Below are 26,103 nucleotides of genomic sequence, written 5' to 3' on the forward strand. Positions count from 1 at the left end.
CAGCTTCACTTGGCAGCACTCGAAACATCGACCTACTGTAAAAAATAATGTATAACAATATTACATGAAAATTGTCATATCAAGATATTTCTGCAATAATACAACATACAAAGTTATCACATTATAACAATATAAATATTCCATTGTTATAACAAGACAGGTTAGTTGTATGCCATGATAACATCAACACTTACTGATATAACATGAAGATGTCCTGATTTAACATTAACAGTATCTTGTTATAACAACACAGTTTTCATGTTTTAACATGAGGTGGTCAGTATTTCATTTCATTGGTGTGTTGATTCTTCATATTGTACAAAAATGACTCTGTAGTAAGGTAAGACTGGTAGGATCTTTAAAATATTAGTGTGCACCCTGGACAAGCTGATTGCTCTTAAAAACAAACTTAAATAGATCCACAATAGCACATGTTCAGGTTGCTCTTCATGTTCGGGCCTGTTTCCTCGGGCTTGTTTGATCCATTGTCGGAGCAGAGGAACCCCCCTCTCCTCTGCTCTCTGCATGAGGCCCGGCTGGGCTTCGCTGTGTGTTTTCCACATGGTTGGTCATCCTGTTGTTATAGAAACACTGAAGGTCACACTGCTGCTGCTGACATGAAGCTCGGGACGTCAGCAGTAATGTAGATTTACAGAACAACAAGGCCTGAAGTTCAGCTGACAGGCAGTTTATCAGCAGGGTTAGTTTGATTGATTATTGACCAATACATTAACACACAAAACAGGCTCAGGATCTCTTGGTTATGTAACATGAAGGATATTAAACTGGGTCACATTAACCACTTATTTTTTACTCAAAGAAATGACATCACAATAAGTAAAAATGCCATTGCAGGAACATGGTGGACCATCTGTGCTGCAGGAGTCCTGACCTCAGCACCACCTGGTGTTGTACAGAGGAAGAACATCAGGTTAAAAGAAAAACAAGAAGGTCTTAGTGTGGAATGAGCGGTTACATTATTGATAATACGTCATCATTAGTAAAGTCTTCTTTCTCTTTTTCATTTGAGCCAACTATACAAAATTCTGATTAGACTAAACAACAAGAAATATTGAGTCAAGTTCACAAACACAAAGCAGGAGAATTTAAAATCTACTTTGTTATTATATGTAGGCTAATGTTCTTTTTCTTTTAAAAATCTGTCTGGCTTTTCACTAAACATACTAAATACAGTCAGCAGTCATCAACAGGTTATTACAGGGAAGCTGTACGTTAACACAAAGAAAGAAAAGTAGATAAAAGTGAGTAAGACATCAACAGATACAAGATAAAATGCAGAAACGTAAAGAAATAACACACTGACATGACACATGTTGTTTCATTCATCTTTAATGATGTTGATTTGATCCAGCAGATGGTGTATTAGTTACCACTTGTTCATTAATTCCACACAATGTAAAAATACATTTTGTATGAGTCAGAAAAAGGTCTGTACTTTAAATATTTGAGCCTCAGTCTCTCATTTACCTGCTTGCATTACAGTTACAGACTCCATGGACTCAAAGCCTGGAAGGAATCAAACACTCCATGTGTTTTCCTTTACTAGTGGTTAATAATTAAAAATAGTGGTAACTCGAGCAGATGAAGAAAAAGAAAAAATCAGCAGATGAGTTGGATGACAAGGTTTTGCATTTCAGCCATCAATGAAAAGATGATTCAAAAATCAAAATAAAACCATATGTGCATTAGAAAATGTAAGCCACACATCAAGTCATGTCCTCAAAATGGCCGATAAAATAAATGAAAAACTACTGTTCCCTTTGATAATCCTACAAGCCCAAGAAACTGTAAAAGGTTTAGAAACGTGCTGTTTTTATCCGTGGTGTTCTCCAGGGCTCTACTCTAGGACACCTGCTTCTTCAGACGCATTTCACCGAGCGATCCCAGCTGGTGTCACAGTGAAGTAAATGACAATACAATCAAATGCTTCATGCAAGGAACTGTGAAGAGTTTTCAAAAGCCGCTGACAGTACACAACGTAACACATGTTGACATTCATACAGTACATCCATGACTTCTTTCTCCTTTTCAGATATTACCAACACATTTTTCTGTGTTTCGTTTGAGTTCAGCAAAAATATAAATAATTCAGGAATAAGAAATCAACAAAAACAAATTAATGAGTTTAATTTTTGGATGCACATGAATTTGCATAATTTACCACTGGTGAGTCGGGGTAAATTGTACCCATTATCATCTTTTAACTTCCATTCAGTCTGGTTTGTGTAAATGTTTTCATGAGTTCTACTAACTAGCACCGTTTTCAGCCACACAAATAATTCAGTTGGTATCACAGCCACAGAGATTGAGATACTTTTTGGGTGTGTAAATAGACATCAAGTGATGATTTGACCATGTCTTAATAATAAAAAAAAGATAACGATGTCTGAGGAGTCTGGGGCACAGGTGTGGCAGGAACCTCAAACCTTCTGAGTAAAGTTCTCAGGGAAAACACCTTTGGCTGAAATATCTTTGTTCTGCAACCAGTGAGACTCCTGCACGCCCAAGAGCCAGCCGTCGTCCTGCAGAAAGACAGGACACAAGTTAAGTAAAACAGTTTGCATTTCATCAAGAAACTATCAAGCAGAGACGGGGACTCCAGTTTGTGACTTGGATTCAAAGACTTGACGCAAGAGTTGGGACCCATGAACAATCTGTATCATATATCAAAATAAAGGATGCTGGACAAACTACATAACAGTACATTAATCACATAAAACTGGTTCAATTACATAAAATCGGATCAATCACATAAAACTGGATCAACCACATTAAACAGGATCAATAGCATGAAACAGGAACTGTCACATAAAACTGGATCAACCACATTAAACAGGATCAATAGCATGAAACAGGAACTGTCACATAAAACTGGATCAGTTACACAAAATGGGATCAACCACATAACACGAGGCCCAAACATAAGACGCTCATTGTCTGTGGTATCAAAACAAAGGATGCCGGATCAACCACACATAACCAGATCAGTCAAAGTAAACATGACATTTTTGGATTTGGATTTGGTTTGGAAACTTAAATATCTCTACAATTCGCCTGAGGAAAATATCTTGTGGTAACCTACAAGATCGACAACAATCTTAAATTGTTAGATCATCCATCCATAAGTGAAAGACAGTGTTTGTGAATGACCTGTTCATCTGGGTTGTCAAAGGCCAAAGCGAGCACAGTATCTCCTATCTTCAGTTCCAGCTCATCACCGTCAGTGGCAGAATAGTCATGTATCACTTTTACCTACAGTAAAAATACAGAATTATCATTAAGAACCAGTGTGCTGTAATAACAGCGGCTTTCAGAAGTCAACGCAGGATAAACACGGGGTCGTCTAACCTTGTAGAGGAAACCAGGAGGGAGATCGCCATCTGCGCCATTGGTCACCGCACTCTGTACCAAAAAATAAGCACAGAAGAACCTGGTGTATTAATCAAGGACGTGGAAACATGGTTAATGTCTTTGGCAAGATGGCTACTGAAGAATGTTTGAGAGAAAATAACGGTTCAAAACAGGAAAAGGAAAAAGAAAAGATAAGAAAGAGGAGAGATTTTTGTGGTTTTCCTTGACTTCCAGGCTTTAACCTGTGATCTTTTCTCCGCTGCCTCCATGAACATCCGACCCTACCTGGTCTTCTCCATAGTCACCCCAGCCACCCTGTGTCTCTGGGGCGGCGCCGTCGTCCCAGTTGGGCTCAGTGTACGACTGAGCAGCGTACGCTTCGTCGTCGTTCCAGCTCTCCTGACCCTGAGCTGTTTCTGCATCGTCCCAGCTGGGCTGGGTGTAGCTCTGGGTGTTGCTGTCTTCATTGTCCCAGCCACCTTGAGCCTCCTCTGAATACTGTTCGTCATCTTGTTGGGGTTCCTGTTCTGAGGGGCTTTGTTCTTGCTACAAAAGGTCAAGGGTTGTGGAGCAATGTGGCGAGTTTGAAAGCAAGAGGAAGGATAGATGGAAGGATGTGAGGAAGATGTTGGAGGTAGAGGCCAGGAGGAGGTTGGTAGGATAAAGGTCACGACCAGAGGAAGGAGGTTTGGATGAAAAAACGTGGCCATTAATATGGAAAAATACAAAAAGGAAGAGGAGCTGTGGGCACATGTGTCCGTGAAGATCAGAGGAACCCACGCTTACCCACGAGTCCCATGATGGCGCCTTCCGTGAGGCAGTAAGAGACGAGAGAACCAGTGAGGCCGAATACTCAACAAGACAAAAAAGCGACGTGTGGTGTTTTATCAATGACCAGCATATCAAGCAACACAAACATCTGCATGCGACAAAGAGCTGAACTGGCGTGCAGGTACAAAACCGTGCAGAGGATTTGTTTAAGTTTAAATCAGCAAAAGATTCCAGCAACACTTCCATCATACATCACACACACACTCAGTAAAATATTCCTCAAGCACAGACGACAGAGACGGTGTTCACATGCAGTCTCAAAGTACGTTATTATAGTAAATATAATGTACTGATTTAAGTCTTTCGTTTTGTGAGAGAGTCAGTTCAATCACACCGAGAACAAAATACAATAACCGAGTTTTTAAAACTGCATGTAAATGAAATCTGCTCTGACGATCTTTGGCCTCAACAAACTGAACCCACCTTGGGAGCTGGAAGTGTGACGGGCTGTAAAACCTCCACATCCCAGTCCAGCAGGTTGACCCCTGACCAGGGCTCAGACTGCTTCACACACACATTCATACACACACACACTCGGGTTAGGAGGGTTTACGTCTACCTTACTGTTACTGTTAAGCTATAAGAGTGATTTGGGGTGCTGGAGATATCTGACAGTCTCGGCTGTTACAGCAGCACAGTCTGACCTGCTCTGTCGGCGGCGGTGAGGCCGGTTCTGTGTCAGGCACTTCATGCTGCTGTCTCAGGTCCGGAGACGGCGTCAGTCGGGGCGGAGGCCGACTGGGAGGAGGACCGGGCCTCGGCACCGCCGGGAGGGTTAAATCAAAACCACACAACACACGAGCAGGCGTGCAAGAAGCAGTGAGGTAGAAACATGTTAGTACGCACAAAGACAGGATGGATTTTTGGTCCTCTGGATGCTTTTATATCTTCAGATGTTTGTCAAACACATTCTCATGTTGTGAAAAAGACATTCAGGGACAGATTCAGTGGTTTGACGGTTGTTTGGTGGATTGCTTTTACCTTCGCTGGTGGGCTCGCTGATTCACTGTGGTTGGCCTCCTCACTGAGAGACAAGGTAGGAGAGAGACAATGAGCCAAAGGAAGAACATTTTATTCTGGATATGAGCATGAAAATAGAAACAAAGATGGAGAAAGAAAGAACTCATCACACATGCAGTTCTCAGCTTCATCCACACGAGGGCGACAAAACCCTTTAAAAAAACCCGCCTGCTGTCTCTGAACAGGTTAACCTTCAGTCAAACATGGCAGGCGTCAGATATCCAGAACAGAACGTGCTCATGACGACATGTACTGAATGTTATTGTCAGCATCAGCAGACAGGAAGTGTCACACACGAGTTAGACGGGTCACAGGTTTAAATCCCAGAGACCTGATACGTGTCAATAGAAGGATGATTTATTCTCCAGCTTAAACTCCAAAACAAGATCAGGACAATTGTTTAACTTGTTCCAGCAACTAGATGGAGTAATAAATGCTAAACGTGAGTCTTAATAACATCAGTTCATATATCAACATCAACCCCAAAGGTTGGTATGTTTGTAGGTCATGTGGTGGAAACTTTACTCTACAAATCCCAAACCAAGAACACAGATCCAAGGGTGATTTAAATAACTTTAAATATATTTTACACCAGCTTTAACCTCTCCAGATGTTGGCGTAGCTGCTATAACATCAGTTTAAACACAGCTGGAGAGTTTATTTGACTGAAAGAGGAGCAGAGAACGACAGTGAAGGCTCCTCGCTCCTCTAGAGACTTCAGCAAGAGTTTGAGTTACTTATTGTCGATCTGACTGGTTGGTGGACGGCTGGTCTCGGCCCGTTTCAGTTTGCAGGTCAGGTTAGTTGCCTGTAGTTTAATGTCACAAGCACTGAGCTGATTTTAAAGATAAAACATGCTCGGCCTCTGCTTGCAGCACATTTTACCTCTTGGCACCGTCGCCTGTCTTTGCTGCTGCAGTACCTCCTTTTCTGCAGTAGGGGGCGTCGTGAGGGACATTACTGTCATTTCTTCTACACGTGGTTAAATAAAAAGTGTTGGACTGAAACTCTGATCTGATCACTTACTTCAGCTCCCGCTGCTCTTCCAGTTTGGTCATGATGTCGTTCAGGTTTTGGCTGAGCTGAGGAGACACACAGACACACACACACTCGTCAATACGGCCGATCAGATCGATTAGCTCAATCAATCAGCAGGTGGACTCACCTTGCCCATTTCCCTGTGGAACTTCTCCTGTTGACCTGCCAGACTCTGGAATGAGTTCACGTAGACGCCAACACGACTGCACACACACACACACACACACACACACACACACACGCGTAAACATGTGGATCGAGTCGTCGTCAAAGATTTTGTAGAAGAAGAAAATAAAGAGTCTCACTTCTCCCACAAAGCTGGAAGCTCGTCTTGTAGCTCCACGTTCAGCTCCTCGAAAATCTTCTGAGCTCGGCCCAGATCCTCCTCAGCCTGCACACACACGCACACGCACACACACACACACACACACACACACACACACACTAACTTTACTGTGTGTCCATGATTCAAATTGTCGAAGAAAGACAGTTTCTGTTGAGCACACGTCCATGCAGACAAACTCAGGGTTTAATAACTACAGACGTGTGAATGCTGTGAGCATCCAAATGACAAAATGTGTCTTCAAGGAAATAAAAGCTTGTTTCTGTCAAACCTACTGATGCACGACTACTTCTACTGTGACATTAGAACAATGTAAACACTAGTTTGGACCGGGGGCTGAATCACAGCGAGGCTCTCTGCACACGATCAGTAGAAACAAGAAACGAAGAACCGTTTGGTGTTTGTCAGCAGCCGTGTTTCCACAAAACGATCTGAAGATTATCACATTAGAAATATTATGAAAACTGCTAAATTAGAAAGCTCGAGGAGAAACAGAGGCAGACGTGGATGACAGAGCTCCGTCTAAAGTCTGGAGGAGCGGAGTCAGACGATGTTCATGAAGGGGAAACTTTAATCAGAGATTTTACATATCTGCTAGAATCTAAAGAATCACAGAAATAGTTCTAAGACTCTTGTAAGTCGTCCTTTGGCGAGCTGTGTCGGAGGATTTGTGACAGTGATCGCCTCAACCTGCTGTCAGGATCTATAAATGTCCTGATGGTCGAATGTCTGAGGCTGCGTAGTCACTTTGCTGCAACCCCAACGATTCCCAACCGCCGTTCTTCACTTCCTGCGTCATCGGGATGTGCAGACGAGCTATCGGCTGATCGTGTGCAGAGAGCCGCAGGAGGAGCTGGCTAACAGATTCGGGGTGAGGAGGGGTGATGAACCAGAGCGTCACCTGGTTGTAGGAGAGGTTAGTCTGAGCCACCTGGTGGGCTGATATCAAACCCTGAGCCCAGCTGGGAGCCGCCATCTCCAACAGGGCTGCTGGCTAACCACACACACCATGCAGGAGAGAGAAGAGGGGAAGCAAACAGGGACAATTCAAGACAGACGCCAACATGTTAATGAGCATTTAGTGACGAAGAGAATCCGTTTTAATACAGTGATACAGTCCATGCAGATCAACTTGTAGTCCTTTAAACTTCAGTGTGAGCAGCTCGACATGCTCAAACACACAAACAACTTCATAAACACACAGACACACACACACACACAGGTGGTTACCTTGGCGACCTTGGCCTCGTCCTTCTTCTTGCCTTTCTGTAAGGAGGCGAAGTGATGCCTGGCGCTGTCGAAGTCCACCATCTTCCTGTCGCGCTTCGCAATGCGAGCCTGCGGGCGGAGGCGTTTTATTTTGAAACGGAACAAAACATGTTCCACTTCCTCTTCGTTCAGGTTCATTTCCTGTACAAAGGACTTTTATAGACTTTGATAACAAAGTCTGTAAAAGTTCTTTGAGTAAGAGACGCTTACATTTGCCCATGTTAGCACTTTGCTAACGAGGATTCTGGTGACCGCAGATTAAAAAGCTGCTCAGAGTCTTTTTGGTGTGTTGGTACGAGTTGAATGTGATACACACCTTGATGTCAGGAAACTGAGCCAGGTACGTGTCCAGGGAGCTCAGGGATTTGTCGGTGATGTTCTGGTGGTAGTCTAACCACAGAGTGTCTGTGTCCTGAAACACACAACAGCGTTCCATCACATTCACACGTCAGACGACTGAACATCGTCACTTCTACTCACTCACGACTTTCGTCTTCTCGCTACAACACGGTTATTCCTGCATCAACGATAAACAAGCGGCTGCTCGACGTCTACAGATCTGATCTGACTCTAGTCACTATGTCGTCTAACTGCAGAGCTGCCGTCTGCGCTTTACCTCCAAGTTATTGTCCATCTCCTTCTCGATCATCTCCTTCAGGAGGGAAGGAGAGAGGCGAGCAGCCGAGAAGAAGAGAGCGCGTTAGAGGGAAGAAAGATGGCAGCGAGTGATGCTGACACGAGAAGAATTACACGTCAGCTTCCTTCATTTATGAAAATATCACATTCAAGATGCACAAATCCAGATTCATGTCTTCAACACCAGCTGAAGAAATCTCACGTCACAGTTTTGTCGGCAAGCACAAAGACAGAAGAAGTAAGAGGACAGTTTCCCGCCTCACCTCGGCCAGCGTGTCCATCTCCTCTTTACCGAACCAGTCGGGCTCGTACATGTCGGCCAGACAGTCCTGAAGCCGGCGGGACGCGTCGTGCATCGCTGAGTCCAAACAGAACGACACGGCGTCACGTCACAGAGACCGACTCGTTAAAACGTGATGACACGTGAATGAAACAGCACACACTCACTTTTCACGGCCGTCAGGTACGCCTTCAGGTCCTTCTGCAGTTTGGTGCCTTCAGCCTGACAGAAACAACACAAGACCAGATGCTTTGATCAGTTGTATTGATCAGATATTGGTTTAAAAAAGATTTAAAAACGTTTCTGACCATCTGCTTGTTGAAGTTGGACACCATCTCCTCGAAGGCAGCGTCTCTGGTCTCGTCAGCTTTACCGAGCTTCTGCATGACCTGCAGAGACGACAGGACCAGATCCAGTCGATCAATCGATTGATCAGTCAATCAATCAAAAAACACTTTAATAGCAAATTTCAACTCATCATTTCAAGTATTTATCTCAAATTTATGACTTTTTGTCTTTTTTTCTCTAATATTTTGACATTTTATCTTAAATTTTGACTTTTAATGTCCCAATTTTGACCTTTCGTCTCATAGTTATAACATTTTAAATCAGAATTACGTCTGTCCGGTTCAGTTTTCATCTTGTTTATTCCTTTCTTTTCTTTTTCTGTTGGTGTAAACTGGCTCCTGCAGCTGTCAGACTGTTATTGATCTCCATCAGTTACTTCAGATCGTCCTCACAGTGAAGACGAGAAGCTGTGAGTGACTTCATGCGATCGCTCAACAGATCAATATCAGCTGATCGTGCCGCTGCTGCTGCCGAGGAATCAGAGAAAGGAGAGAAATCAACACGTCCGTTCTGTTGTTAGTCCAGCAAGGTCGCAGCTAATCTGATCTGAGAGCAGCGACGAGCCTCCACCTCCTCCACCACCTGCTGCTGCTTTAATCCTGTGACGGAGACACTAACCTCCATCAACACCACCACAGGGACTTCCCCACCACACACACACACACACACACACACACACACACACACACACACACACACACCTGCTCAGTCTGTTTATAGCCCTCAGAGGAAACACACACACACACAGTTCAGATCTGACGGAGGTGAAACTACTGAATAAAAGTCCTGCAGAACTTTTCTCTGATTGTTCGTCTGATCACATGTTAACACAAATATTCAGATAAAACCACATGATGAGTTCAGAGCTGAACGTTCTGGAGCTGCTGCTTTAATCTATAATGATTTCATAATATAGCAACACACTATTAATAACTTAACATACATGTAGTAAATCTACAGCTGACTTTCTGTCACACATTCATCATGTTTTAAAGTATTTCTGTCGGCATTTAAAGCTCACACAGATTTTAATGTACACATACGTACATACATATATCCATACCTGTACACACATATGATATACTGATATATGGACACACACACACACACACACACACACACACACACACGCACACACACAGTGATACTTCAGAAACATGCACTTTTGTTTTTATCTCAAATTTTGACTTTTAATTTGCTAATTTTGACCATTTAAATCAATGTTCTGACTTTATTATTCCTAATTTTATTATTAATTGTGACCAGTTATATTGTGCTCAGTTTTTGGATCTTACATAATTAATAATTACCTTCTTACTACTTAGACTGTGATGATCAGAACTCAGTCAGTAGTTCAGGTGGGACTCTGAGCTCGTCTGCTGCAGATCAGATCATTAAATCAGTTTGATCAATACGTATTTAAATCTGGATCTATATTATTCTCCTGGTGTCTGTCCGCTCACTGCGTGTCACTCAAACGTCTCACGGTGCATTCAGGCAACTCCTGTAAAGTCTGTAAAGATCGGAATCATTTATACTGAAAACGCAGGTAGAATAGAACACAACTGTGAGTGTGTGTGTGTGTGTGTGTATATATATATAAGAGTGTGTGTGTGTGTGTGTGTGTGTGTGTGTGTGTGTGTGTGTGTGTGTGTGTGTGTGTGTGTGTGTGTGAGGGTATTTTGGGGGGTTGTAATTTAACACCCACCCACACACACACACACACACAGGCAGTTGTGGGGTATTAAGAGTGATGGGGGGGCAGGATGGTTATACATAGTCACACACACACACACACACACACACACACACACGAGCCCCGCCCACAGCAGTGAAGCATGCTGGGAAGGGTGGGTCAGACAGGTGTGATGGCTGAGCAGGGTGACTTCCAGGTTTGCTAATTTGGATTCAAATTACTGACCATAGAGAGTCAAAAGTAACTGAGTACATTTCCTCAGGTACTCTCCTCCTGGAGGCGGAGCCTCTGGGTGCCGGCAGGTGGAGGTCAGGGTCGGGGGCTCCAGTCTCTGTGACTCTCAGCACCACCCGAGCTGCTCTTTAAAGGGCACCACCTCCCCCCTCCTCCCCCCTCTGTCACCACACTCATCCGGATTCCTCCGAGGGGAATTTTCCCAGCATGCTCTGTGGCACAGCTGACTGGCTCATGAGTGGGTGACATTACATCACTATGACAACCACGGTGGCACCAGGAGGCCGGGGATCATTGAGCCGGCAAATACTCAGTAATGTGATCAAATATTAGCACACTGGAGGAGGAAGTTTCAGGTATTTATACTCGAGCATCTTTTCTCCTCCTCACAGCTTCAGAACAGCCTCGTTACTTTAGTTTGATGCATCTGAGGTGAATTCTGGATTCTTGTTATTTCCCAACATCAGCAGACTGATGTGGACCAATCAGACGCAGCGAGACAAGACGAAGACGTAAAAGCCGTAAGAAGCCGTAAACAGACAGAGAGGGAGGCTGGAATGTGGAGAAAAGGTGTGTTAGTGTCTCGTATCTGCAGAGAGTTTCTGATTTTCTCTCTTTGTTGCTGCTCGGGACGCTTTACCAACCCAACATGTGTCTATTTGACGTCCTGGGAATGAGACTCAACAATCAACTGTCTTTGTGGTGCGTTCAGGAACAGCTGGGACAAATCCTACTGATTCTACCTTTAACTTTAATAGTCTTTGAATTAATTAATGACGTGAGCTTCAGTTAGCTTTGACCACAAATGTCCTTCAGAGGGAGACTTTTTACTCCATGTCAGAGCCTGAACTCTGTTACTTTTACGTGAAAAAAGTACATTTATTAGTTGTTTTATATTCTGCATTAAACATCTGAATCTCCAAAGTAACTCGTATCTAAAGCTGACAGATAGATGGAGCGGAGACACTCGGCTCAGTTCACCAGCAAGTCGTTCTCTGGATTCACGAGCAGAAGTGAATTACAGCCGGGTTGTAACTTCTGTCATTAATTCTTCCTGCACACTCAGACTGAGCTGAAGACCGGGTGAGGCATTCAGCCTCAGCGTTGGGTTGCTGGAAGTCTCTACGTTAGAAGCTACCAGGCGTGTGTGAGGCGGCGTGCCAGCAGACGGACAGCTGAAGCCGGCGCTCCCCTCCTCCACCTCAGCCGGCCTTCGCAGGGAAGATGATACTCTGACCTTCCTCTTCACTCCCAGCAGCACCGCAGGGCTCAGAACACCACCTCCACGTCTGCCGCAGCAGCGTCCACGTACGACTGAAGAGCTACAGTCTCACTCCTCTAACATACAACTTATCATAATGAAGGCTCAGCTCTGATCAGCTGAGCCGAGCTGCTTCCTGTCTTTATGCCAAAATGGCCGTCCACTTCCTGGTTTGGGATATTTCTCATTCAACATCTTCACTGACTAAACAAACTTCGATAAACAGCATCTCTTTGTTTTCATGACTGATTGACTTGACTTTGCTTATATGTGGCGGACCCTGCCACCTGTCTGGCTTCAAGCAGTGTTCTGGGACCTTATTTTCCTCTGAGAGCAGATTGTTTATGTTCTGTTTGTGTTATTGACTCATTTATATTGGAAATATTAAGATTCTCAGGATTAATTTCTTCCACAAAACTACACAGAGCAGAAGTTATTGTAAACGATGTGGATGGATTCTCTGTTGTTTGTCAATAAATAGTTCCAGCACATCATGTAAGGCGCACACTGTGAAAATGACTGAGGCTAGCTGTTTCCCCCTGCCTCCAGTCTTGATGCTAAGCTAGGCTAATCACCTCCTGACTCAATATGCAGACATGAGATTGATATCCAACATCTAATCCAACTTTCAGAAAGAAAACAAATAATCACATTTTCGTCATAACGTTGCACAACTCCTTCAACCAAACCTGCTGAATTATGCTGATTTTAGGAAACACAACATTCAGATCTAAACCACAGATGGCTAGCTGTTTCGAGTCTTCATGCTAAGCTAAGCTAAGCTAATGACATCTCAGACATAAGAAAGATATCAAATATCTCAACCAACTTTAAGAAAGAAAGCAAATCCTCCTTTTTTCCTCATAATGTTGCACAATTCCTTCAACCAAACCTCATTCTGATTTCTGCCGATTTTAGAAAAACACAATTTCTTGATCTAAACTACAGATAAAAATGACTTTTAAAGGTGGAAACTGTCGGACTGAACTGTTGAAATATGTGCAGGAATGAGAGGTTAGAGTTACAGGCAGCCGCCATGAGTCTTTTTCAGGGTTCAAACAGGAAACTACTAGAAAGATCTGGAAGCGGAAGCACAAACAAAGTGAGCAGAATAAGCTGATTAAATATGAAACGTGTCTGTCTGACTGTCTGACTGACTGACTGACTGACTGACAGCACTCCTGGTCCGGCCCCGGGGTGATTAGAGGGTAAGACCTCAGAAGGCTTAAGCAACAAGAGTGATTAGGACAGACAATAATAACTCAGAGACAGAGAACTGAACACTGTTGATCAGGTTTCATTCTGACACTTTCACAGCTCCTCCGTCGCTCCACTGATCGATACATGTTTCAGTTTTACTCCAGAGGTAACGGCTAGTTTGGAAATAAACGTTTGAATGATATAAAAACATAAAAACACCAACAAAACAGCAAATTCTCCACCGAACAGTCATTTGTTCTAATACACAAAATATTTTACCAACAAATTTCTTGTATTCGAGTCCTTTTTTTCAACCATTGGACATGAAATTTGCTTTTGAAATTGTGTATTTTGACGCAGAACTTCTTCTTCTTGTGCAACTAATGATGTATGGTTCCTTTGCTGCTGAGCTTTTATTTTGAAAGTCTAAGTCTACTACTTATTCCTTGAAAGCAGGACTTTGATTTGAAGCCGACCACTCGAATGGATTTAAGGACTTCTTCTTGTAATATCATTGTAAGTCACAGAGAAAGTAGTAGAGCAGGACCCTGAATGCATCATCACAACTGATTTTAATATTTCCACATGTTGATCCTCCAAATATGTGAAAATACAAACAGTTTCCTGTCTGAATGTTCAGTCTGTTGGCTGCACGTCGAAGGTGTAATGTCGTCTTTTCAGATCAGTTTGAGATCTCAGCGCTGATGCTTGTTACAAATACTGTTCCAATAATCATTTTAGAATAAAGACTCTCCTCACATGTGCAGAACTTGCCTTAGAAACATCACGTTTTAAAGTTTTCTTCAGTATCACAGTGATCCAGTGATAGTTGTCTGAACATCCACGAGAACACTGCTAACAGGAAGTGATAAAAGATAATTCTGCAAAGTTTAAATCAAGTTTTGGAGTATTTGCAGGTTTCTTTGGTTGTTTCTCTGTTTTAAATCAAGTCTCCAGCTACTTCAGTTGTTTAGAAAAATGCTGCAACTCATCCATTCAGTTAAAGGAGTCGAGCAGTGCGGCTCCGACACTATCCAGCAGATTTAAGGGGTTTCGACCTCTTAAACCTCCTTAAATCCACACAGAAAACCCCTTTAATATGTCAAATCCCTTAAATAAACCAAAGTCTGTTGTTAATCTTCACTAACAACAAAGACACCTCTGGATTTGGGTTTGATTTTAAACATTTAAGCAGTGCTTTTCATAATATTTGGACATTTTGAGGATTAATGCTTTCTACCATGATAAATAACCCCTTAAAGTGGTGACTGAATTACAACTGTGGACATATTTTGCAGAAGAAGAAATAGGCCTGAATGAAAGTTTTTGGTGCGTAGAGAACAATAAACTGAACCTTCAATATGCTACAAGCTACTAGAATGGAAAGTTCCAGGTTATTTGGTACATTTTGAGGGGATTTAAACTCTTAAAAAAACCTTAAACCCTTCAGAAAACTCATCTGGGTGAACTGACGAGGTTTTAAGGGATTTGGTGTCAGCGACATATGAGGGGTTCAGCCACAAAGCTTACGGGTGATTTTACCTCTTAAAACTTTGTATCAATATTACTGTAAGTTTTAAGGGATTAAGTCTAAAACTGGGCAGAATTACTTAGTAATACTTAGTAATAATCTGTAAGTTAAGGGGAAGGTCGTGTGCCTCCAACTGTCACCAAATCGTGTCCATTTACCCTTCGGAGAAGTTTTCTGTGGGTTTTTAAGAGTGTAAAGTCTCTTAAACTGGACCTAATAACACAAAGCCTGTCCATTCAGGAAGCTTGCAGCTTGTCAAAAGTTGAGTTTCTTGTTTCTTTTCCCCTTAAAACACACGAAAAACCTTCATTAAGGTCATTTCCTTTCCAAATATATCCAAATTTGTGAGTTAATCCCCATTTTTAAGGGTTTAATAACTCCTTGAAGAATCTCTAACAGTGCAGAGCACCAGTGAGGTGCAGACAGAGTGGTGGTTGTTAAATGTCACAGGGTCACACTGGAACTTAACGCAACCCCTTAAAAACCCCTTAAATCTATCATGGCATCCTGATATCTAACAATCCACTGATGAGGGCATTAAAAGCCCTTAGTTGAGTGCTGTTTCTTTCTTTAATGAGCAGAGTCTGCAGGTAAGAAGTGGAGGTTTTAGGTTTCACAGTGACAGGAGGACACGGTGTCCCGCAGCCATGCCAGCTGAGGGGAGGCTCGTACCTTCTCCTGCGCTCTGGTGAGCCTCTTCTGGACGTTGATGGCCAGTTTCCCGGCGGTGACACCTTTCCCTGGCTCGGCCATGTCGGCGGTGTGTGCGGGCGTCAGGACCAGCGAGGAAGAGGAGGACGGACTGAGGGAGAGGAGGAGGAAGAAGAAGGAGACCCGGCCGACGGCTGCGCGTAACTCTAATCCAGTTGACAGCTTCTTAAAGGCGCAATGCGTAATTTAATCCGTCTGTGTGCGTAAAAACCAAAAAACAGCAAAAAGCAAGTGGAGTTCTGAACGGAGCGCAGAGGGTCCGAGTCAGAACGCGTCCTGCTCTCCTCTCACTGTTAATTGATGCAGACTGGAGCTCGATATGGAGACATATTAGGTTTCCTCCTCACTCATCCTCTTAAAGGCGCAGCAGGGTGTTATTATTAGCCGACATCTGTTGCACACGCGCGCTGCTGTCTTTACGCACAGCCTTATTTAAGCGTTTCCAGTCAGATATGCGGCTAAAACAGTCCTGATACACACACACACACACACACACACACACACACACACACACACACACACACACACACACACACGACGCACGGCTCACCTGCCGCTCAAACCGGAAGCCGACAGGTGTCAGCAAAGGTGCGTTCAGGCGTCAATGAGACGTCACACAGCTCATTTCCACTTAATTTAATTTCAAAAATAAATCTTTTTTTTAATATCTCTTCACCCAGAATGACGTCATAAACATTATTGGATTTCTGTAAACAAACAACACTTAAATACGCTCTATTATTTACCTAGAATCTCTTTTAAAGCATCAAAGTTACAAACGACACATGAAACCAAATCCCTTAAAATTCACCTTAAAGTTCCAAAAACAAACCATCTGCCTCTGAGGAGTCAAACAAAAACCTTAAATGCACAAATAACTTGTCTGACAGATTATTTGACACTTAAAAATCAGTTTAGTCCAGATTTGAGGGAAATAAACTGACATTATATATGTTGATGTTTTAGCAACTTGTGTCCACAAGAAAACCCAAAAAATCACCTGAACCAGAACCTTTAAACACCTGAAGAAGATCACTGGTGTGTAGATTACGGGGAAGGTTGAACGTCCCTGAAAATCTACCTCAAATGTTGATTAAAAGCTTCTTTAAGGTGCATTTGAAAGGATTTGAAGGATCTCCGTCTCCGGCACCAAACACTGGACTCTGAGGGTTTAAGGGGATTTTAAGGGATTTTAGTTTCACAGAGTTTTAAAGGGTAAAAGTGTCACAGAAGTCTTTGAAACATCAGAACTTCTCGGAGCCGTCAGACTCTTTTATTTTCTGTCTGTTCGTGTTTCTGGGAGAGTTGTTCTGCATCAGTTCTTCTTCTTCTTCTTCTTCCCTCAGTAAGAACCCAAACGTCGCCCGTCTCGCCCGGTCGTTGGACGCGGTTCTGTCCGGCTCTGCAGGCTCGTGTCTCCAGTTATAAAGAGAAGGTTCAGGTTTGTTTCTGATTAAAGCGTCCACCCAGTTCACCTGTCCTCCGTCCTCACCTGGCCTCCTGAGCCACGCCCAGTGGGTGGAGGCGCCCTGAGTCCAGCAGCATCCTGCCCAGCCAGTGTAAAAGCTGCGAGTACCAGTGGATCCCGTCACCGTGGCTCCCGGTGGATCCAGTCCAGCTGTGGATCAGCCGCAGCGGCGAGAAGGCCCAGTGAGCGAGGGAGTGCTGCTCCACCACGGCGTAGCAGGACGCCACCACCCCGTCCACCACCAGCGTCCCCTGCCGGGTCAGCGGTGCAAACGCCCCCCTGCTCGCCCTCAGGCTGACCCGGGTGACCCGAGACAGACGCCCCTCGCCGTTCCTCTGTCCCGCCACCAGCACACACTGTCCTGGCCGGGCGTCGCTGGCGTACACGGTCCTGAGGGCGCCCCGGGCCGGCGCCGCCCCCTCTGAGCAGTTCCCCTCAGTCACAAACAGGAGGTGGGCGGCGGTGAGCGAGAGGCGGGCGCCAGCTTCTGTCTGCAGGGTGTAGAAGAGCTTCCAGGTCACCGGGTCACGGTCCAGGAAGGCCAGGACCTCGCTGTAGACCAGCTCCCCGCTGCCATCGCCGCCCGCCGAGGCCAGAACTCGCTCACCGGGTCGCAGCTCGCTGACGGACTTCTGAGCGCCGCTCTCCAACGTGACCGAGGCCTCGCCGGGGAAACAACCGCCAGATTTAGCCGCCACTGAGTGGTCTGCAGGAGAGAGAGAGAGACGGGCGATCAGACAGGAAGCGACGAAGGAAACAAACACAGGAAGTGACTTCAAAAACCCCGAGACAATAAAATAACATAATAATGATGAACTATCTCTATTGTTCTATCAGAATCATCTTGTTCCAACGTAAGTAATAATATTATCACAATGTCCAACAGATCACAAGTTACAGTTTTGTCATTATTTTGACTGAATTATAACATTTATAAAAGTATTTCTATTCTTTGTGATTCCAAACATTTAGTCAGCGTTTCTTTATTTTGTCCTTGACGAGCTTCCGTACAGAACAGCTCACATTAACTCCCTGTAGATAAATACTGACCGTGTCTTTTCTTCACCGAACAAAAGAACAATACCGAGATAAAAAATGAACAAAGACCGTGTGTGTGTGTGTATGTGTGTGTGTGACGCTTCAGATCTGGGATAAATATTTGGGGAAGGACGGCGAGTCGAGGCGACGATTAGATAAGTGAGCTGAAGGAGGAAGCAGAGCAGGAAAATCAGCCGGCAGGTTAATCATCCGATGACCCGACTGGACTTCAACTCCAGCACCATTAAAACCAGCTGTGATGGATGTGAGGAGGTGATGTTGAGTTTCAAATACCAACAACAAGCAGAAAGTCAGGATTTTATTAAGTGGTGATTTATACATTATGTGTACGGAGGCTGACAGGTGACAAAATTCAATTCCTCTGCAGAATCTGTGGGTTGAGAAGCTGAATCTGACCAGAAATCACTTTATTTTTAAGTAAAAGCTGATTTTTCTCTCATGGAGGTGGTGAGGAAACGTGAGTATTACCTTCCTAACTCCCTTCTTGGTTTGACTGCAGACTTATCTGTCATGTCGTTGACGTAAAGCAGCAGAAATCAGTTTTTCGTTCTTAGTCTTCACCTACAGGCTCCCGGCGCTCTGCTGCCCCCTAGTGGTTCTTCCCCTCTGGCTCATTAAGGTCCAGTCGGTTCCTTTAAGGAGAATTGTTTTTGGGGAGGATTTATTCATCAGTTACAACTTCTCTTCCACTGGCGTGATTGATTTTCCTTCTCAACAACGAATTCAATTCTTTGAGGAAATTTGAGGAAAAACAGGAGCAAAAAAAAAAAGAAAAAAAGGAGAAATCAAAAATACCAACTTGATTGGTTGCCCCTCTGATCAAGTCAAGGACTGGGCCCTCGCAACCCGATCTGGGAGGGAAGGAGAGAGGAGGAGAGGAGGGGGAAGGAAGGGAAGAGAGGTCGGAAGAAGTAGGAAACAAGGGAGAAAGAAGGAGAAGTTACCACTCAGTGTAAAATGTGTCGGGGAGGTTTCAACTCTGATGCATTTTTACAAGACTGTGTGAGTTTCAGCAGGTCTGCGGACGCCACAGGTGTGTTAACTGTCATGCTGGCTGCACATTCGCGGTCATGAACAGACACTGTGTTGAATTATGTTGCACCGTAATGTGAGTGTGTGTCGACCTACGCAGAGTCTGCAGAGCTGAGCAGCCGGTTTAAAGCAACAGGAAGAAGAAGAGCCGATTTCAGCTTAATGTTAACGTGAAGTCTATGAAGTCGGGCGGAGGTTTAGTTAGTTTAGTCCACAAAACTGTTGTTTAAACTCTGCTGAATTAGCTGTTAGCACTTCCTGTTAGCAGCATACTCATGGATGTTAAGACAACTATCACTGGATCACTGTGATGCTGAAGGAAATGTAAAAACGTGGATTTTTCAAGGCAAGTTCTGCAGCGTTCTCCTAGACAATTGAAGTAGCTGGGGACTTGTTTTAAAAACGTAAAAAACAAACAAAACAAACAAAAAAATGCTGCAAAACTCCATTAAAACTTTGCAGAATCAGCTGTTAGCACTTCCTGTTAGCAGTATGCTAATGGATGTTCAGACAACTATCACTGGATCACTGTGAGACTGAAGGAAACTTAAAAATGTGACTTTTCTAAGGCAAGTTCTGCACATGTGAAGTATGTACCGATGAGCCTGTTTTTCCTATGAGGAAAGCAACAAAGCTAACAGAAGAAACAGTTTAGACGTGACGTAGGCGCTGGTTGAACCTGAGGGAGGTGAGGTGAGTGGCGGGTGAGACAGGTGAAGAAGAAGAAGGGTGTGAGAGAGAGAAGATGCCGGCAGGAAGAAAGTTAGCGATCAGGAGAGGAGAGGAACCAAAAGTGTTAGAAAGACGGGGAAAGGCAGCGCGAGCGTGTCGGATTCTGAACCTCCAATATTCAAGAACTTCTGTAAAATGAGTTCAGCGTCTGTCTGACTGTTTATTTCAGGGTTTGGAGGTCCATGATGATTCTGCCGGGCCTGACCAGTGATGGGTGAGTGTTTAAAGTTGTTGGTTGAAGCCGCAAAGCTTTCGTCGAGATTAGTGACACGTCAAAGCTGAAGAGGAAGGAGAAGGTGGAGCGCTGCAGCTAACGATTATCGTCACGACGATGTCCTCAAACGCCTCGTTTCATCCGCAGCTCATAAATATCCAGAACATGTTCACGTTTAACAAGCTGGAGTCAGAGAATTACGACTGTTTGTTTCTTGAATGATTCCTCAAAACAATGAATCGATTAGCAGAATAGTTAGTGGTTAATTTAAGTGATCGTTAACTGTTGCAGCTCTACAACCGTTCAGTCCGTGTAAGCTTCAGGTGAACTGTAGCTGCGTTGAACAGATATGATCATTTAATAATTTAAAGGCGTATTTGCAGCGTGTGAAAGTTGTGTTCAGTGTCAGTGTCGAGGTGAAAACTGGTCGTCTACATTTAAACAGTCACATCCAACACCAGCACAGATTTCCGCCCCCGTCCTCCCTCACCGGACTTGACGCTGCAGTGGATGTGGGCCTTGGACTCGTAGTAGACCCAGTCGAACCCGGACTCCACGGCCAGGCGCGCCAGCATGGCGTACTTGTTCCGGTCCCGGTCCGACGTGGTGATGTCCACCGCCCGGCCCTCGTAGTGCAGCGACTCCTCCGAGTGGTGGCCGTCCTCGTCCCAGCCCTCGGTGACCCTCAGCCGGACCCCGGGCCACAGGTTCATCACCGCGATGGCCAGAGAGTTCAGCTTGTCTTTGCAGCGCTGCAGGAGAACAGACGCACCTGTGAGTTTGTCTGGTTACTGCAATAAAGGATTAAAAACTAATGCACATGTTGACATTTTTAGATGTGCACTATGTGGCCAAAAGTAGGTGTCCACCTACTTTTGGCCACATAGTGCACATCTAAAAATGTCAACATGTGCATTTAATCTATATTTCTTCATAAACTGGGAGGAAATCCTTTAAATCAACGTTAATGTTTGACTTGAAATCGAAGTGAGTTGCACCAGAGACTCTTTAACTGCACTCAGATTTTATGTCTCTTCTGATTCTCTAAAGGTTTTTATGTCCTGATTTTGAAGAAAGTGTCAGATTTATGATTTCCAGCTCGTCGTGCAGCGTCATCGACACGTTAACGTTCTCAGGAAGTGTAAAAATAAACACTTTACGATGTTTTCACAGACTTTATGTTCGTTTTATGTCTGTTTTATAGTTTATGGTTTGAAGCGTTGCTCTCTGGCTCAGCTGACCGTTGAACTCCTCCCTGGACATTTGATGATGTAGGAGCTTAAGCCCCGCCCACCCCGAGCCTGACGCACCCTGCTGGTGTCTGTGGCTTGCAGTCTTCCCACAATGCACCCCTGCTGCCAGAGATGTTTGCTCTGCGCGGTGAGCGACGGGGAGCTAAGTTAAGGACGGAGCGGTGACGGAGGGGGGAGGGGCTGTGAGGTGATGCGTCCTCTGGTCAGGGTGAGCAAACAGGAGGTGAGAGGGCCCATTGAGGGCCCCGCTCAGCTCCCCGCGGCCCTCGTAAATAAATCCTCCGGCGGGCGCCGGTGATTTAATCCTCGCTCTGCTGCGCGTTTATTTATAAAGGTCAGATCTCAGGTGACGCCGCGGACACGCCCGCTCAGACGCTGGTTCCAGTTTAGACGTCTAAACTGGAACCAGCGTCATCGGACCTGATGGAACCAAACGTGGTGAAGAAGAAGAGCGACGAGTTCGATACACAAAATGTCGGCTTTAAATTCAAACATTTAAGTTGATTTAAAGGTTTTTTCCTCCCAGTTTACGTCCATAAATGAACAAATACAGATTAAATATACGTTCTTTCACATATTTAGATGTCGACCATGTGGCCAAAAGTATGTGGACTTTTTTTCATTTTTCTTGGTTTTATCTCACTTCTGAGTCTTAATACGTCAGCACACACATTTATAGATCACATAATTTGTATTTCAGCAGATTTATATGGTTGTTTGCTCAGTTTTCATGAACGTTACGTTACGGAGAGACAGAGAACCAGAGTCTCTGCTGAGTGCTGAGTTCAGTCAGCGATGTGATCGAACTGCTTCAGAGCCGATTAACTCAAATAATCCCTCAATTGAACCGATGAAAATCTGTCTGAGGTGAGCCGAACACTAACGCTCACAGACGAGGTGAAGTTTAAAAGGGTAAAATCAAACATTTAATATCTCTAAAAGGTGAAAAATGAACCTTTTAACCCCATAATAAAGATTAAAGTGAGGTTTTATTTATTGGTTCTCTTTCACCTGAGAGGTTTTCATTTCCCTGCAGCCCCTGAATGCGTCCCCTCAGTGATGCAGCCTGCTCAGGGTGAAAAGTGGGATTAAACGCTATAAATGTCTCTTTCCATGTGGGCTGTGATGAGAATAGCTCGGCCACAGATGCCTTCTCACAGTGTCCACTGTGGGTTTTAACCTCTTATGTTTTCCCTCCGCGGTTTCGAGCAGCAACGAGCCGGACTTCATAAATCAGACGATGGATTTTGTTGGTTTTCCTTTCAAGGTGTACGGATCGACGGCGGTTTAAGCACTAAAACCGCTGGCTGCACAAACATTGGACAACATGCGCCTGTGCGCACCTTCGCGCTGCAAGAAGTGTCGTCGTGAGGTCGCGTTCTGTGGAGGAAACCTGCAGAAACCACAATCACAGAGCCGATCTGCGTCTCTGGAGCAGCTTTTACGCACCGCGTCCGCAAGAAAATCCCTCAAATGACAGAAAAAACGTCGCACCTCAGCAACACTAATGACTTTATGCTCGCAGCAGAGCGAGAGCAGCGACTCTTCTTGCAGTGTGGCGTCGCCCCCTGAACAGTCGCGTCTGTATGCAGCAGCGCCCAGGAAAGAGCGAATAAAAAAAATCTGTATAATTAAGGCTCCGACGCTATTTTTGCACATGTGCGCTGCGAAAACAAACACAAAAGTAACACGGGACAGTAAAAGACAAACGGGACGCTGTCTGCTGCGGCCCGGAGACCATAAATTGTGTGCAGGTCTGCGCCGGTGACGCGCTGCAAGAAATGTCCAGTCTGGAGCCGAGAAGGGAAGTTTGACCGAGCTGGATTTTATCAGCGAGCTCCAAAGTTAAAACCAAATAACTGAGGCTGATGTTGGAGGTTAAAACTCCTGAAACAAAGAGACATCACGCATCCATGTGGTGCGTTTAAAGGGTTTAACTGGCCTGTTTTTTTTTATCTTCCAGCTTCATGTTTTATACTGAAACATCTCGAGAAAAACCAGAAGTAAAAACAAATAACTGCAGGTGATGCTGGAGGTTAAAACTGGTGAAATAAGCCTTTAAACGCACCAATATGTTGGATTTAAAGGCTTTATCTTCTACATGAACCTCAGCAGGAGAGAGTCCGGTCCTGAGAAGAGATCTGAAGATTAACTGGGCTGATTTTTATTTTCCAGCTTCGGTTTTTGACTTTAACTTTCTCTAAAACGTCTCAACAAAGAGCAGAAATAAAACCAGACACACGCAGTTTGCTGTTGGAGCTTAAAGAGACCTGACGCGTTTTTCTTTCTGGCTCCATCCTCAGTGGACATTTCTTGCAGTGCGCGCGGAGGTGACAGCTCCACACTGCAGCGCGCGCCTTCGCTCCCCACGTGGGTCTGTGGACATAAGCGAGAGGAAGCCCGCGGTCACAAGAGCCAGATATAAATACTTTATTCCTGGGGAAATTGGGAGTCAAATAAATTCCAGCCCGGGGCCACATCAATGACGGTGTCGTAAAAATTTCTGACAGTCCAAAAGGCGACTGTTAAGTCTGGCCAGTCGGGCTAAAAACGACCACGGTAAACATCAGGACACGCTCGACCCGGGCTCTAACCAAATACGACGTTTGGCTGTTTTTCCACCAAAAAACACGACGTGAAACAGAGAAACAGAGCACAGAGTGTTTTAATTAAGAGCGAGCGCTGTTCCAGACGCGCTCAGCTCGCTTTTTACGCACAGAGAGCCTCTGAGAGTCCCGACTGGAGAGCAAACACCGACCTGTGGTCAGAGAAGTCACCTTCAGACGGATCTCATGTCGCAGGTTTCATTTAATCACTTCAGCGGCTCTAAAACTTCACGTTTTGTTGCGTTTTACTCGAATTGTGAAGAAGAAATGTGAGCTGTGTTTGTCGGGACTGATTTGAGTGTTGAGTCAACAGATAACAGCGTCCACGCGTTTAAAGACTGGCCAAAGTGCACCTACAGATACCTGGTTCAACCCCAGGCTGAAAGGCACTACGGCAGCCGGGTAGGTTACCTGAGTCATCATGCGGTCTGCACCTGTGTTCTCCTCATCCTTGAAGATGATGTCGGGGTTGTAGTTGGGGGTGAGCTCCTTGAAGCGCTCAGAGTTCCGGGTTATTTTCCCTTCGTATCTCCCGCTGGCTCCCAGCGTCTTCTCCGCCACGTTGGGGCTGAACTGCTTGTAGGCGAGCGGCGCGAGTTTTCTCGGTGAGCGCCTCTTGCCATAACCTCGACCCGGCCCGCAGCCCTCGCTGACCGGCGAGAGGAGAAAGGCGCACCCGGCGAGGCACGTCACCAGCGTCGAGAGCAGCATTCCGCCCCGGGCCGGTGTGAACCCCCCCGGCGGGTGGCCAGAAAGTCCCCGCTGGATGTCTTTTGATGTGTGGAGCTCCTCTTTTTAATTTAGAGAGGAGGCACCGCGGCAGGACTCATCCACGAGTCCCCGAAAGTGTCCATTCCTGGCGCGTAAAAGTGTCCCGTGCGCCGCTGGAGACGCGCTGAACCTGTCCTCTGAGTGCGCGCGGAGGCAGGGGCATAAATAGGCGAGGTGAGTTTGTCTTGGCAGGCGGCTTCAAAGCTGTCGGAGCTGTGAGAAAAGGCCTACAGACAGACACGGCGGCGCGCGGTGCGCAGTCTGGCTGCGCCTGCTGGGCACGGCGGTCAAAGGGTGTCCCCGCAGCGGTTTGTGCTCTCGGGTTTGGTCTCAATGCGTCCCTGTGGCGCGGCGCTGTTGGCAGCAGTGGAAGTGGAAGAGATCCTACGAGAGAACAGATGAGGTGCCGCGGGAGAAGAAGGAGACCGCGCCCTGCTGGACCTGCCCTCTGCTGCGTCCTCTCCTCCCACCGGGGTGGCACAGGCCTGTTTTCATCTGTTTATTGTCAGCCAAGAGGACACGGACCGACACCGAGCCACGAGACTGACAGACTGACCGGCCTGACCGGCGCGCGCTCCCCTCGCTCTCACCTTTGGACCCGCAGGTGCGCGCGTAAAGACCGTGCGCTCCGAAACGTCCTCAGCCTCACCTGGAGGATCTGAGCGTGACGTAACAGCCTGGGCTGCAGGTGAGGAGGCAACACACCTCTGAGCACCTGAGTGGACCCCCATAGTGACGTCACACTAACATTAACGACCCAAACTGAGGCTCCGAAGAAGATCAGAACATTTAAGCGACTGTTTGGTTCATTTCACCCTAAGAAATGAAAGTCCAGTCACTGCCTCCTCTCCTCCATGCTGGTTTCAGTTTCAGGACTTTAAATGTGTAAAACAATAACAACAACTGAATAAATTCTCCAAAACTCCATCAAAACTCAGCAGAACTATCAGTTAGCACTTCCTGTTCGCAGTGAAGTCATGGATGTTCAGACAACTGCCACTGAATCACTGCGAGACTGAAGGAAGCTTAAAAACATGATGTTTCTAAGGCAAGTTCTGCACATTTTGATTTTTTGGGGGTTTCACTGTGAAGCTCCAGAAATGTTTTGTTGTTTGAAACTCCACCTGACTTCAGTCGGCTGGAGATGATGACTAACATTTCATTTTTGGGTGAACTGCTCCTTTAATGTGGCCCTTAG

The 26,103-nt window shown here is 45.2% G+C and overlaps 2 protein-coding genes across 6 annotated transcripts; both read right to left on the reverse strand.

The window, feature by feature from the left end:
* Nucleotides 1-1,332: 1,332 nt before the first annotated feature.
* On the reverse strand, nucleotides 1,333-16,338 carry bin1b (bridging integrator 1b). Of its 5 annotated transcripts, XM_037091082.1 has the most exons (17): nucleotides 15,732-16,337; nucleotides 9,098-9,178; nucleotides 8,957-9,011; nucleotides 8,773-8,867; nucleotides 8,190-8,285; nucleotides 7,835-7,942; nucleotides 7,506-7,598; nucleotides 6,567-6,652; nucleotides 6,389-6,464; nucleotides 6,250-6,305; nucleotides 6,109-6,153; nucleotides 5,186-5,227; nucleotides 4,848-4,971; nucleotides 4,627-4,707; nucleotides 3,370-3,423; nucleotides 3,172-3,273; nucleotides 1,333-2,543 (listed from the first exon to the last, which is right to left on the reverse strand). In XM_037091082.1, exons 1-17 carry the CDS (start codon nucleotides 15,810-15,812, stop codon nucleotides 2,442-2,444), a joined length of 1,377 nt encoding a protein of 458 aa, XP_036946977.1. In that variant the 5' UTR covers nucleotides 15,813-16,337; the 3' UTR covers nucleotides 1,333-2,441. The 5 variants fall into 5 exon arrangements, with proteins under 5 accessions (XP_036946977.1, XP_036946978.1, XP_036946979.1 ...); XM_037091083.1 differs by lacking the exon at nucleotides 6,109-6,153 and having other exon boundaries at nucleotides 15,732-16,338; XM_037091084.1 differs by lacking the exon at nucleotides 4,627-4,707 and having other exon boundaries at nucleotides 15,732-16,293.
* Nucleotides 16,339-16,391: 53 nt separating this feature from the next.
* Nucleotides 16,392-25,478, reverse strand: LOC119015258 (indian hedgehog B protein-like). Its single transcript, XM_037091101.1, has 3 exons — nucleotides 24,546-25,478; nucleotides 20,766-21,027; nucleotides 16,392-17,944 (listed from the first exon to the last, which is right to left on the reverse strand). The coding sequence occupies exons 1-3, from the start codon at nucleotides 24,843-24,845 to the stop codon at nucleotides 17,259-17,261; spliced, it is 1,248 nt and encodes a 415-aa protein (XP_036946996.1). The 5' UTR covers nucleotides 24,846-25,478; the 3' UTR covers nucleotides 16,392-17,258.
* Between the last annotated feature and the right edge of the window lie 625 nt (nucleotides 25,479-26,103).

This window comes from Acanthopagrus latus, chromosome 24 (genome assembly GCF_904848185.1).
Source record: "Acanthopagrus latus isolate v.2019 chromosome 24, fAcaLat1.1, whole genome shotgun sequence".
NCBI lineage: Eukaryota > Metazoa > Chordata > Actinopteri > Spariformes > Sparidae > Acanthopagrus > Acanthopagrus latus.